Here is a 15252-nt window from a genome sequence, read left to right as displayed (position 1 = left end):
TAGTACATGTATCTTGGATAGACACTACACATGCAAGGGCGGTGAGCGATGCCCAGAACTGAATAGTACAATGTCTGAATTTTCTTTGGGACCCCAAAACTTCTCCCTGAAACAAATGACTACCTTTTTAATAACAGGAGTCTTCCAGAGATGCAGTGTGGCTACAAATTTTACAATACTGATCTCCAAAGAGTTAAAGTTGAAGGTCTCCAAAGAGAAATGGAGAGGCTCATGGTGGATATACATTATCAATAAAGAATGTCTTCAGAGAAGTTTATGACTAGAAAAGATAGATCCAAGTCATGTGGCAAGAGAAGAGTAATCAATGTGCATCAGCATATTGCTTTAGTATCCACATAATGTCAGGGAAACTAGAGAACAGCTCCCAGCATGTTGAGTGGACCACCATGGAGTAAATAGTCAAGGTGATTGACAGCAGGCCTAGAATATGCAAGGCTGTGGATCAGTTATGATGTGTCCTTAGCCATAGTTCCCTATCAGTAAGATCATAGAGCCATGAAAATATGGAAGAAGACTGTTTGTTCCTTTAGGGCAGAGACACTATTTTATTTAAAGATTATGTCTCCTAGTACTTAGCATAGTTCTCTTTATATGTTAAGTGCTTAATAAATGACAGTGGTAGTTCTTCAAGGATCTTTTAAATAAGGAATTCTTTTAATTCATTTGGAATATGGTTTTGAGTGAATCACTTTTAACTTACTTGCCTTTGAACCTTACCTGTTAGTCAACAAGTCAGCAAGGCAGCAGACTTGCCAGGCACTGTGCTGAGTGCTTAAGATGTGGAGAAAGGGGGGAAAATTAGCCTCTTTTCAAGGAGCTCACAGTCTAATGGGGGAGACAGCATGGAAGCAAATGTGTACAAGCAAGATATATATGTTTTCCATCAGGTATGTTATACATATCTGGCCCCATTACTATTTCTTGCAGAAGACCATCTGTCTCCCAACTCCTTGCATTTTTCACTAGCTATGCCTGGGATACTCTCACTCCTCACTCATGAGATACATACAGATATATATAGACATATACAGAGAGAGATGGATAGATAGATCTGTGGATAGATCTGTAAGAATATATATATATGAGGTGAATTAGAGATAATCTTAAGAGGGAAGGAAGACAGAGAAAGCCTCCCTGCACAAGATAGTATTTTAGCTGACTTATGTGAAGGTTATTAATAGTTAATTTACATTTCATGTAGGGCCTTCTATGCCATATAGAAATTTGGTAGTGGCAACAACTGAGATATGATTTTTCCTTTTTTATTTTACAGATTAAGTCTTGCCCTGGAGAATGTTACCAGCTCACTAATTTGTCGGTTCTGCTAAGGCGACTATTATTCCTCATGGATACAGACCATCAGGCAAGAATGCTCCTGCCCTCTTTTGTCTTCCAACACACTGCTTTGAAGTCAAACTAGATTTCATTTAAATGATTCCTGTTTTTTTAAATTTAGGTATAAATTCAGTCTTGAAGTGCCTTGGCTATGAATTTTGAGTATAATGTTTTGTTTAAAGAAAACACATAGCTAAGTGTGGATATTGGTTTGTTAATTACAAGTTGTTATTATTTTAATAACTTTTTTTTAAAGCCCGCTTAAAATCTCTACCCTTCATTTTATGTACAGGTAAGATAATTTGAAAATATTTATCAAAATTAAAGTTATTTAAAGTAACTTGCGTTTTAGAAGATAATATTAGGTCAAGTTGGATTTATGCATATGATGGCATCTCAAATTTTTCTGCTGCTTGAATTGAGCTTTAGAGTAAAACTTACATATGATAACACCTTATTTATCCACTATTTTTGAGGATTCTCAGTCCACAGATTTCTAAGGTGCCTAAAGCATCTTTCATGGAAATTCATTTGCAACATATTACATCTTTACTTAGCTTAAACAGCAATTTAAAATCATTAACTTTTTCTTGATGACAGGGGCATTGCTGTGTGCTACAATATAGTAGCTGTCCTTGGGCTTTTGAGATGTGTTTGTAAGTTTATTTATCCCTGTATTAAATGGATTCAGATTATTGTTCCTTGAGAGTTTTAAAAAAAATTTTATGTAATTGTTTTTTCTGTGTGCTCCATTGTCATACTGTCATTTCCCATTTTTTATTGTCTGTGTGCCATCCTGAACTCCACTTTAATTTGTGCCTTCAGATCTTCTGTGGGCTGGAAAATCAGAGAGCAAAACTTATTAGAGTTTTGTGTAAAATAGAAAGGCAAAGCCCCTTCAGACTCTTTAATGAATAAAGTTACTTAGTTTACAAGCATTTAATAAGTCAGTTACTATCACTAAGCTCTGAGGATACAGAAAAAGGCAATCAGGTCCTGCCTTCAAAAGAGCTTAGATTCTAATGGGGGAGACAACGTGCAAATTACTACATACAAACAGGAGAGATGATGCACGAAAAGCCACTGACTGGGGTAAGTGGGGTTAGGAGGACAGAGGGAACAGGGAAGCCAAGAGGTGGAATTGAGAAGTAAGAGTGTTCCAGGGATAGAGAATGGCCAGTGAAAAAGGCAAGGAGCTGGGACATAGATCATCTTCTGTAAGAAAAAGCAAGGAAGCCCATGTCACTGCATTGTACATGGAGGGCAATAAAATGTAAGATGACTGGAAAGGCAGGAGGAGCCAGGTTGTGAAGGGCTTTTAAAGCCAAACAAAGGATTTTCTGTCTGATCTAGGAGTAGCAGTGAGTTTATTGAGTAGAGGAGTGACATGGTCAGACCTGTACTTTAGGAGGATCACTTAGGTAGAGTTGTTGAGGATGGCCTGCAGAGTGACTCGGGGCAGGGAAGCCAACAAACAAACTGATACTGTAATTAAGCTGTGAGTGATATGGGCCTACACCATGGTGGAATGGAGAAAGGGATATGCAAGAGAGGTTTCAAAGGCAGAAACAAGTCTTAGCCACAGATTAGATATGTGGTGAGTGCCAGTAAGGAGCTGAGACTGGCATGTAGGTTGGGAAATGGAGGTGATGGGGAGGATGGCAGTAACCTCAACAGTAATAGTAGAAATGTTTTCTGGAGGAGACAGTTGGTGCTAACGAGTGTAATGCTGCCTACTGGAGGAATTATCCTTCTGGAAGTAGCAGGTGTTAGGGCTGCCTTGCCATTAGAGCAAAATCACTCCCACAATGTATTGTGTTAGCAAAATCTTTGAGACAAAAGGAGGGACTGTCTAAAAAATATCTGTGAAAGAGAAAACTTAGTTTAAGACCAGAACATATACTTTTTTGCCTCACAATCACTTACCAGCTTTATGTCAGTTGGGCACCATGTTTTATTTTGGTTTTTTTGGGAGGTTTTTTGTTTTTTGGGTTTTTTTGCTATGCAGTGGGGTTAAGTGATTTGCCCAGGGTCACACAGCTAGTAAGTATTATGTGTCTGAGGCCGGATTTGAACTCAGGTCCTCCTGAATCCAGGGCCAGTGCTCTATCCACTGTGCCACCTAGCTGCCCCCACACCATGTTTTAAATAAAGGAATAATTGTATAAAGCAGACCTAAGATCTCAATATGCATTCAAATTACATACCATTTTCTAAAAAATGGAAGTTACTGTACACATGGGTCTGATGTAGATGTATTTTATAATTGAGCATTTTAGGTTTACTGTTTCTGTCATAATAAGAAAAAAAAATCCGAGTTACTTCAATATTTGCTTCCTGTTTGTAAGTTCTTCAGGTCTATTGAATGTGCATGTGAACGTGTTTTACCATCACTGTTGAATAGAAAATATACATTGGGTAGCTTATTCACTAGTAGAATAGATTTGCCATTGATGCTTCCTTATATGAGGAAGCTGTGCATTTGTGATATAATTACTAGCTTCATAGGCTAGAGAAAAAGTTAATTGGACTATTTCAGTATCAAGCTTTTGACCTAGTTTTTCATTAAACACTTTGCCCAAGCCAACTGAACTAACTGACTGTGATGTTTAACTGATTATCCTTTTCCTGTTAGTATACTTTAATATTATGTCTGTATCATACCTGGAAAAGAGTTCAGAAACACTCTGAAAGTTCTTATTCCTGTCCCATTTAACACCTTGTGTGACAGTTAGTTTAATGCTTGCATTTAAAATTTCCCAGTGAATTTACAAAAAATTATCCTTAAACTGCTTTTTTGCATTTTTTGGAGGCATACATGTGAAAAAGAGAACGATATTTGTCTTCCTGCTTCACAAAGTTTGTGAGGAAAGACTGGTCTTTCTTTATTATAAATTTTCATGCTTTAAAAGGAGTTTTAGAAATGCTAAACAGTAAGTACATACATATAATAAGAGAATTTATTGACTAGGTTGTTATTCATCTTTATAACAATTTATTTCAGATGGAGTTTATCCAGAAATTTTCCCCTAAAGAAGCAGAAAATCTGCCTTTGTGGCAGCATATTTCCTTCAAGGCTTTTTCTCCTGAACTTAAAAGCCAAATAGCAAATGAAGTCACCATGGTGGGAATTGCACAGTGTAAGAAATGGCTAAGCAGCAGGCATACTTTGGGAGAACTTGAATCTGTGGTAAGAAAAGAGCTAGAAAGTGATTGAAATTACTCTTCAGCATCTTAGATTATTAAGAAATTCATGTATTTGCTGTTCTCTTGTTAAATGTAAATTATGCTCTCTTTTTGCCATTGACACAGATACAAGATAAAAATAAATTTAACACAGTTTATTCTGTGAAAATTTTTGATTGTGGATACTTGGTTATTCACCCCACAGTCACCACTCTTTTTAAAAATTTAACAAATGATCATTGAACAGTGGACCTAAGGTGACTGGTGGGTTTGACTTAACTGCATCTTCCTTCAAGTCTGTAGCTTTTTAGGATATCACCTCATAAAATAAGGGGCATTAAAGGGAGATCATTGAGACAATACAATTGTAGGTAGCTCTTCTCAGAAGAAGATGCTACTCAAAATCATTTAACAAAAAATTATTAAGCACTGTGTGTTATATAGTACCATACAAATGTTTAACTTGTAATTTAATATAATACACATTTCAATTTTTAGAATTTCCTAGGAACATAACAGAAATTATATAGTATTCAGTAAACATATTTAGTTGGTGTGTTTGTTAATTGTTCATTGCTCTCTTTATATGTAATTCCAGCAAGTCATGGGTTGGGGCACAATTAAAAGTACTTGCTTTATTGAAAAAAATGTTAAGTTCTTCCTTTATTTTAGAGTAAACTTTTTGTCATCTAATTAAAAAAGATTTAAATTTATCTAATTTTTCATTTGTTGACCAAAATTCCTATGATTAAAACATGATGGGTAGGTTCCTTCTAGTGACTGTGTACTCTGGTTTTCTAAAACTAAAAATGTTTGGGTTAAGACCAAAAAGTCTAACCAGCTGGTGACTTGGAAGTATTTTTTCCTGTAGAAATGGAAAATCATTGTAGAGATAATCAATATAATAAAGATGCACTCAAAATTTTAACTTGAAAAACATTTTGTTAATTATAGTATCTGCTAATATAAGTGATCAAAGTGTATTGTGCAAAAGTCATTGCTGCATTTGCTACATTTCCATCTTTTATCTCTCAATTACCTTTTCATAGCATAGTTGTAATATACAGTCATACATCTTAAGAGATTGAGTCAATCAGTCAGCAAAGATATATTAAGTGTCTACTATATGCCAGGCACTGGGAATACAAAGCTAAATATGATATAGCTCCTGCTCTCAGGGAGCTTACATTCTCTCAGAAGAGACATTAAAGATCATTTTTAGACTAGCCTCTTTACTTATATCTGAATGCGGGTAAATTGGAGTTTTGAGTTTTTTTTCATATGGAATATGGTTATATGTTGTGGTTAGTTTCTTTAGTAGTACTATAGGCATTTCAGTGCTTCAGTGATTGCAATTTATGATCTTATCATTGTAGCTATTTCCTCAACTGGTTCAACATCTATGTTTTCTCACTCCTGTGTAATTCTTGTCTGTAGTTTCCCATAAATCCTCTATAGAGGAACTATGTAATGAGCTGGAGGCTCTCCTTTAGGTCACTCCATATTTCACGAATGCCAGTATAACACTCAGACATTATCCACATTCTTGATATATGACCAGCCCATCTCTTTTTATGACTATACATATTAGTAACTATGTCTTCTGTGTCATTTCTTGAGCACAAGTCATTGTTGTTAATATGGTGTAATGTACTATGTATCTCTCTGTTGCCCTTTTGGGTTACCTGTAATTTTGATTCTTCAGAGCTCTGTGATTAGCAGGCATAGAACATCACTGAAAATATTGGTTTTGAAATATGGGCTTTTGTCCCAAGGGACAACTTGAGATCACTGAAAATTTAATTAATTTTACCAAAAAGAATCCAGTCTCCTTTCCTCCCCTTAATTCTGTGTCTATATCATTTGTCCATCTGAAAGCACCTGCCCAGGTTCCATGGATTGCTGGCCTCACTCAGTGGGTTGCAAGCATTCTACTTCCGAGAATCATACTTCATGTACATTGTCTGTTAAGTAGTCTCTTGTGCACAAGCCTAGGAAACCAACCACCACATCCATGTATCAGTGGTTATGTGGAAAAATGACTCCTGATTTCCAAATAGCTGAATTCCAAACGAACTAATGTAATACAACCTGTTTATAAGTTAGAGCCTGCTTGGAATTTCTTATGCTTGTTTCTAAAGAGAGGCTTGAGGTTTATGAACCATCTTAAAATGCATGCCATCTCTAGCTATTTATCTAGTCTTCTTAATTTCATACTAATAGAGAAATATGGTTTTTGTTTAGGAACATGAAACAAGGGTTTTGTGTTTTCAGAAATGGATAATTTTATCAAAGAAGTGACTGAAAAACATGCTTGGTTGTTTTTATTGCCTCTAGATCAGGGGTTCTTCACTTTTTTTCATACCATGGACTCCTTTGGTGATCTGGGGCAGCCTTCTCAGAAAAATGTTCCTAAATGAATAAAATAAAATACATAGAATTACAAAAGAAACCAGTTATGTTGAAATAGTTATCAGAATTCCCTCTTAATAATAATTATGAAGTTTTGTAAAGTATTTTGGCAGCCTGTTTGGGGGGACATACGTGGGTATTTTTGGAGTGTTATTTGAGGTGGTGCCTCTGATGCCAAGGTGATGAGGCTTCTGGGATTCTTACGAGGCTTTGACTTGTAAACCTAATGCTGTTATGCTGTCCTTTCTTAGAACGTTGCACTCTCTGCTTTGTTTACTGTATGTAATTCCACAAGTGAAGCTTTGGAGATGGGCCAGCAAGCAGGAGTCCTGGAAGCTGTGAGTCCGCTCTGGACAATCTTACATGTTAAACAGGTAAGGAAACAACTTAGCATTTCCTTGGATAATTAAACAAACTTCAGTTCTGAAAGAACAATTGTGTTGAATTTTTGCTTCCTTATGCCAATTTTGTCATTTGCTAGGTTAGATCTTCGCTAGGCTGGTGGCTTTCTAACAGTAGACTTTGCCAGGTACTGACCAGGCTTGGGGAGAAGAAGGGAAAGGATAGTCAACTTGCCCTCCCACTTCCCCCCCTGCAAATCCAAAAGACTACCAAGACCACCTGTGCTTGAGGAGAGCAGAGCCAACTTACTTTACTTGTTTGTAGGCTTGAGAATTGTATTTTGTGATGTGTTTTTGTTAAGAAAACCTTTGTGAATTAAAATAAATTTGAGAACCTGGATAGCCATATTTTGTGATGCTGCTGAACAGGCTGCTGTTAGGACATTCTTGCATTAATATTTTAAAATTTCAGATATTTCGGTATTTTCCTAATATAGCATTTTTTGGTTCCTAAAAACACCTTACACACCAGGGTTCTTAACCTGGGAGCATGGACTAATTTTCAGAAATATAATAATAACTGTACTTCAGTATAATTGGTTTCCTTTGTAATCCTATGTATTTTATTCATTTCAGAATATTCTGAGAAGTCCATAAGCTTCAGTTCCTGCTTTACATTGATGCCTCTATTCTTCATGAGACATATAACATACTTGTAGAGAAGAAAAATAGAATTTTAAAGAGAAAAGATAATATTGCCAAGTGGCAGACAAGACATACTTTTATACTTGAGAATTTACTTTATTTATTTAGTATGTTTATTTACTTTACAGTTTTGCCTTCTTTCCTATTGTGTATGTGTTTTTGTGTGGTTTCTTATGGAAAAAGATAAGCCTTTGATTTTTTTTTTTTAAAACACAAAGCCAACCATGTTAAGAGAGGTCACTTTTGGTGATATTCAATTGAGATACTGTGATTCTCTGTTGAGTTGCAGTAGAGAGCTGAATCTGACAGAAAAATTAATGATAGATTTTAACCTAATTGGATATTTAAAAAAATCTTTTAATCTCAAGACACTACTGCTTTAAAAAGAGAGTTTATTTGACTGTTCTGCCTTCTTACATTTTAGTTTTTTTATGGCTTTTCCCTGGTGAAACCAGATTAAATGTGAAGTGAAGTATGAATAACTTTTCTTCTCGATTAGCTGGAAATGCTGTAATCAATACTGTTGCATTCTGGTATTTGCTAAGGTCTCAAGTCAGCCTTATGTTCAGTGGACCCTCAGCCTTTTACTTCCACTCTTGGGATTTTTCATACAAGCTATAGAACCTCAGCTGATAAGTCAGGTAAGAAAATTATTCCTGAATAAATTGAGCTTCTCATACCTAGAATATTTCTAGGGAATTATTTTGGCTTCTACTAATTTAACAAGGGTTATTTTGAAGGATTTGTTTTTCACTTTATTTGGTTATACCATTATTGAACTATGTATAAACTGCATGGAGACTTATTCCTCAAATTATGGTTGCCTTGCTTATTCAGAGGTTAATTATCCTTTTTTTAATTTTCCCTTCTCTTTTCTGCAAGTCTTGAAGCAACTTCACAAAGAACCATTTTCTACATAGTTCTGTGAATGTCTCATCTCCCAAAAGCAATCCCAAGTCAGCTGTCACTTTTTTCCCCCACGACCTAGCAGTCAGAGGTTGCAGGTCATTTACCTATAATCTGGGGCAACTTCTGTGCTATGGTCTGGAATAAGATCAAATTGGATGTAGGTGACTTGTTTCTCTCATAGTTAATAGGGTACAGTAGGGGTAGAGAGATTTCAGGGCTTAAATGGCTATTTCTTCTGGGGAATCCTTGTAGAAGTGGATAAATTCTATTGCCATCTGGTGGTTTTAAGCTGTGGGAGATTATAAGGGAGGTTATGAGAGGGGCCCAGACCTTGCAGGATCTCTGCAAGGTATGATTTAGAAAGTACAAAAGGGCCTTAGAACCAATTGACACACACATAGAAATCTGTCCCACTAGATCAGGATCTGGTTTGAACCTAGAATAGATAATCCTTCAGTGAGTAACCTAAATGAGGCTTGCCAAAGCCAAAACTGAAATCTTCCACCACCTAGGAGAGACAAGAAGTAGCTTATATGGTTAAAGGACTGTACCTTAGTATTTAATAAAATAGTGAGACACAAGATATCTTCTGGAGAGGCCAATTATTGCTTGTTTCATGCTGACACATATATTGGGGAAGAAAAAGATGAAGATAAGTTATTTTATTACTTGTAGCTTTGGTTATAGGTTTTTTTTCTATGTAGTTGAAACTAATGACTAAGTTACAATAGGAAATTTACCTGTGGGCTTTAATTGAAAAGGATAATAGCTGATAATTATATAGAAAATTACATATATTGCAAAGCCTCATACATACCTTATTTGATCTTCACAGCATCCCTATGAAGTAAATATAGGTATTGTCCCTGTTTTAAGAATGAGGAAATAGAACCAGGGAAGTTCACAGAATCATAGAATTTTTAAGAGTGAGGAGGGACCTCAGCTGCCATCTAGTCCAGCCCATACCTGAAAGGAGTTCCTACTGTAATGTAACCCTACAGTTATCATCTAGCCTCTGTTTAAAGAACTCCAATGAAGAGGAACCCACTATTTCCCAAGACAGCCTCTTCCATTTTTAGACAGCTCTAATTGTTGTCGAGTTTTCCCAACACCAGGCCTAAGTTTTCCTCTTCGTATCTTCCACCCATTATTCCCGGTTCTGTTCTCATGAGCCAGACAGAGTAAGATTGATCCCTCTTCAGTTTGCCCTTTAGGTACAAGATGATAACTATCATGCTCCTCCTTATTCATCTCTTCCCCAGGGCTTCCTTTAGTTATTCATCATATGACATGGCCACTCACCATCCTGGTTACAGTCCCCTGTATATTCTCCAGCCTATCAATGTCCTTCCATAATTATGGTACCTAGAATTGAACATATTACTCTAGATATGATCTTATTAAGGCAGAGTACAGAGGGTGCAGTGAATAGAGTGCTGGGCCTGGAGTCAGGAAGAACTGAGCTCAGATCTGGCCTCAGACACACTTGCTGTGTAACCCTGGGCAAGTCACTTAATCCCGTTTGCCTCAATTTCCTCATCTATAAAAGGAGCTGGAGAAGGAAATGGCAAACCACTCCATTGTGTTTGCCAAGAAAACCCCAAATGGGGTCACAAAGAGTTAGACGTGACTGAACAACAACACAGAAGGACTAGGACCTTTTCTGAAAATGATGCCTCTCACTGCAGTCCAAGATTGCATTAGATTTTTGTCTGCTACGTCAACCACTGATTCATAGTCAACTTGTCCACTAAAACCCTCTCGTCACTTTTATATAAGCTGTTGTTGAATCATGCCTTTCCCATACTTGTGAAGTTGGTTTTTGGAACCTAAGTATAACACTTTATTTCTATTGCATTTCATCTTATTAAATTCATCCCAGTGTTCTAGTTTGTCAGGATCTTAATTGGATCCTGATTCTGTCATCTAGTGTATTAGCTATACCTCCCAGCTTTTTGTCAGTTTGCAAATTTGACAAATGTATCATCTGTGCCTTTATTCAAGTAATTGACAAAAATGTTAAACAGCCCTGATCCAGACCCAGCACCCTACAGCAGCATTCCACTGATCACCTGCCATGTTAACATTGAACCATTAAAAACATCTCTTTAATTCTGGTCATTCAGCCAGTTCTGAATTCATCTAATTGCCATATCATCGAGGCCAGCTTCTTCTCCTACACAAAAATATAGAATACTTTAAAGCACTTTAATGAAATACAGGTTAAACTAACTGCAGCTTTCCTCTCATCTACAATTTTAGTAATCTTGTCGGGAAAAAAAATTGTGCTTGTCTAACATGATTTGTTCTTTATGAAGGCCGCTTTCTTAGCTCTTTTTAAAACCTGACACCCTTTTCTAGATAATAAATTAAATGACTTGTTAATATTCATATAGATAAGGAACATCAGAGGCAGAATGCAAAATTAAGTCTCTCCTAATTCCAAGGTCAGCTCTCTTCAGTACATTGAGGTTTCTGTCTTCAATTATTACACATAATAAAAAAAAAAAACCTTTTTTCCTACATAGTTTATGCATGGTCCATTCTCTCACTTGTCCAAATGGAGTAGATTCTTTTTCTCAACTAGTATGTCTTAATTTAGTATCTTTATACTCTGGTTAGTAGAGAATTATCATTATAATATCTGGATTATAATTAGAATACAGGAAATTTCCAACTCAGCTTCTGTACATACAAACAACAGCATGGCCCAGTACTTGCAGGAACTCCCTTTACCCTTCTCTGTTCCTAATGCTTGTAGAGGTCATTGTAGATAAATTCTGGGCATCTCAAATTAAGTAAGAATGAATTTTCATGGAAAAATGTTATATAGCGTTTTAGTCTTTTCATATTTATTTACAATTTCTCTGTACCCTATCAAGTGGCCAGTTTGATTAAATGTGCCATATGATGCTGAAAGTGTCTATATACATACGTATTTAGATGTAACTAAAAGGCACCATGAGTCTTTTAGCTTTAAATTCTCCATCAGTTGGTTCAATTCCATATTTTCCATTTTGTTTATTCTTTTATTAGATTTGTGCAACTCAGAGAGGAACATTAAGGTCTTCTAGTATTATTATTATTATATTACTGTCTATGTCTTTTTGTAGTTCATTTAATTTTTCCTTTTTGAATTTGGATGCTATGCCATTTGGAGTGTATAGGTTTAATATTTATGTTGGTTATGCTATATAGTTCCTTTTAGCATAATGTAATTTCCATCTATATCTCTGTTTGTATTGTGAAATTTTATTTCTTCTTTGTCAGGTAGCATGATTGCAACTTCTGCTTTTTTCACCTGATGCATTGTAAATTTTGTTCTGGCCTTATATTGATTTTAAATGTGTTTCTTAAAGACAACAATTATGAGGTTTTGTTTTCTTGCTCTTTTTATTGGATTATTTAATCCATTTACATTTGAAATTCTGAGTTAAATTTATGTTTTCTCCTTTTGCTGTCTATTTTTTTTTTAAATTAGGGGTTTTTTGTTCCCCTTCCTCTTTTAAATCAGGACTTTGTCTCTACAGTTGATTGTGCTTAATCTGCTTTGATGCAACTTTATTCTCACAGACTTTCTTCTCCCTCCTTCTCTTCTACCCCTTCCCTCCAATTTGTTAAACCTTTACATAGTCTCGGAGTTTTACTTAATCTGTTGGTTTTTCTTTCTTTGTCTGCACCTTTTTCTAAGATGCACTTATTTACCTTATTCTCTTCATTAAATCTATTCCCTTTTCTATATTCAGAACTATTCTTTGATTCATAGTTGATTCACTAATTTATTCCTTCTCTAATCTCTTTGTGGTCCTCTGAAGTTTGAGCTCTCTAACCAGTTCTAACCATTTTCTCCAATATTACCTTTGTAGGTCTTTCTCCATCATCCCCCTTTTTTTTTCTGTTGTACTTCATTCTTAGAAATATCAATTCATGAAGGAAATGGTGAGGATAGAACCATTGCCCAATGGAAGAAATTGCCATGTGCCCGACAGCATGTTGTTTTATTCTATCCCCTGTTTGCCACATAATATCTCCTCTCTGTGTCCTCCAAATATTTTGTTCTGGTTGCCCCAGGAACTCTGATTTCCATTCTTCTATGGTCAAATGTTGTTCATGGAAGCACAGCTTTCTCTGAGAAAAAGATCTCCCTCTGTAGCCTAATCTCATTCTAAGTCTTTATCTTTCATTACACACATCTACTGCTTCTTGCATGGCAGTGCTCTTCAGTAGGACACACTTCCCACATTGGGATGAGATCTCCCATTTTATTACCCCTGTTTGAGTCCCTCCCTTTTGCCATCTCTCACATTGTCCTCTAGTCCCTCCTTTTGTTTACTAGAGACTACCAGAGTTATCTTCCCTTCATTGTTAACATATGGACTTGATTATGGTATGTCACACATTCCTCTAATCTTCTATCTCTCCTCTTCCCACATATCCATCCTCTGATACTGTGATTTCGTCCCGCAAAATACATTGATTCACTTAAGGGGTTATGAGGTTTAGTCCTTGGTCTAGACCTTTTATGCCTTTGTCTCTTCTCCTACTTCTTTAAATTTTGCCTTCATCTTTATCCCTTTGTGTGCTTTTTAAGAAATCATTTAAATGTCCTGTTGTTTGTATGTCAGTCTTTCTTTTTCTTTACTTTCCTTGGTAGTTGTATTTATTTACCTTTTTTGTGTTAGAAGTATTTTCAGATGGAATCATCTGCTCCCATCAGGCTTCTCTCCCCCTTCCCACCTCTAGCCTTCTCTTCCCCTCATCCACCCCAGTGCTTGAAATGCCTCTTTTTTAAAAAAAAAAACTGAATGTTGATGTTTTTTTCATTGATTAGGCTCAGGTTTGCAGGATTTATGCTTTTGTGTCACATTTTGAACTCTTGTGCCTCAAAATACATTATTCCTTCACTTCTGCAGTTTCTTGTGGGTGCAGAATAGTGATAGTCTTATGTTATTTGAATATCCTTCATATTTGAAGGTCTTTTTCCTATCCACCTGCAGAATTTGTTGTGATTGGAAGTGTTAAATTAATCCCACTATATGTCTTGGCATTTGAACCTTAGGGTCTTTTTTTTGAAGGCATTGTATGGATTCTTTTGATTGGTGCTTTGTTTTCTGTATTCAGAAAATCGGGGCAGTTTTATTTCCTTCATGAAGGTGTTCAGATTTTTGAATTTGTCATGTTCTTCTGAGATATCTGTGATTTTTAAATTATCTTGAGGCATTCTGTCTTCAAGAACAATGATTTTAAAATTCCCTGGAAAAAGGAAAAATCATTATACAATCCAAAGGTATAATATGCAAGAAATAAAGCTGGTTACAGGAGTGTATAGTAGGTTCTTTTTATGTTGAATATGGTAAAAAATACACAGTATATTTATATAAACATCTCTAAAATTTTATGATTAGGGACAGGAGTTTTATAGAGTACTACTACTTAAAATAACAAGATGAAATCCATATTTACTAGAAGTATTTCTATCACCAAGAGACCTTTTGTTTTTCAAGATTTACTTCCTGAATTTACTTAAACATCATATTCCCTTAGTATATTTAAAATATGATTTAAAACAATTCAGTTATCTACATCTGAGAAGCTGTATATAACTAGCATAATGTACATAATATATGTCATATATGTGTGTATATATTATTGTTTAAAGCTGTATAATTACATATATATATACATTATACATATATATTATATATTATACATATATACATATATATACATATATATACATATATATACATATATACATTATAAAATTATTAATAATTGTTCTATAATTTTGTCAGACTTCATAAAACAGATGTTAAGTTTAGAATTGATTGTTTCAAGTCTTGAGTGGTCTGTGACCATCTAAGGTTTCAGTATGTAAGTATTCTTAGGTCTTTTTTTTTTTTAAGGTGGTAACTCTGCAGGCTTCTTTACTTAAATTGGATCCTCCTGACTATGTCCGTTTGGCAATTCTGGATTTTGTGTCTTCTTTAGGGAGAATTTTTATTCCGCAAGCTATCCAGGTAATACTCTACAGCTCTACAGCTCTATTATTTCTGTGTTATTAAACCTTAAATTTTCCGTTACATTAATCATTGTTCTTAAGCCTTTCAGAGAAACAAATACATTTTTAAAGGAAATATTAAAACTTAAGTCAAATCAGCAAGAATTAGTAAGAGCGTACTGTATGCTGAACATTGTACTAAATGAAAGGGATACAAAAAAAGCCTGATAAGTAGACCTGAGAGTCATTTACATAGAGGTAACTATTTCACCCATCCCTAGGAGCTGATGAGATCACCAAATGGCAGATAACTGAGAAGACAGTTGGAAATACCAATTATAG

General features: G+C 35.4%; 1 protein-coding gene across 3 annotated transcripts in view; it reads left to right on the top strand.

Moving 5' to 3' along the window:
• The window catches only part of FIRRM (FIGNL1 interacting regulator of recombination and mitosis), a 72215-nt gene that overhangs the window by 43998 nt on the left and 12965 nt on the right, over positions 1-15252 (top strand). For 2 of the 3 annotated variants that reach the window (XM_020974670.2, XM_020974669.2), the window contains exons 16-20: positions 1295-1384; positions 4361-4546; positions 7206-7328; positions 8546-8641; positions 14816-14929. In XM_020974670.2, coding sequence (XP_020830329.1) covers positions 1295-1384; positions 4361-4546; positions 7206-7328; positions 8546-8641; positions 14816-14929 — 609 coding nt within the window. The remainder of the gene's footprint in view (positions 1-1294; positions 1385-4360; positions 4547-7205; positions 7329-8545; positions 8642-14815; positions 14930-15252) is intronic. The other variant, XM_020974671.2, reaches the window with a different exon arrangement.

This window comes from Phascolarctos cinereus, unplaced genomic scaffold, assembly GCF_003287225.1.
Source record: "Phascolarctos cinereus isolate Bilbo 61053 unplaced genomic scaffold, phaCin_HiC Scaffold_5;HRSCAF=322, whole genome shotgun sequence".
NCBI classification, from domain to species: domain Eukaryota; kingdom Metazoa; phylum Chordata; class Mammalia; order Diprotodontia; family Phascolarctidae; genus Phascolarctos; species Phascolarctos cinereus.
This window is presented reverse-complemented; position numbering and strand designations above follow the sequence as displayed.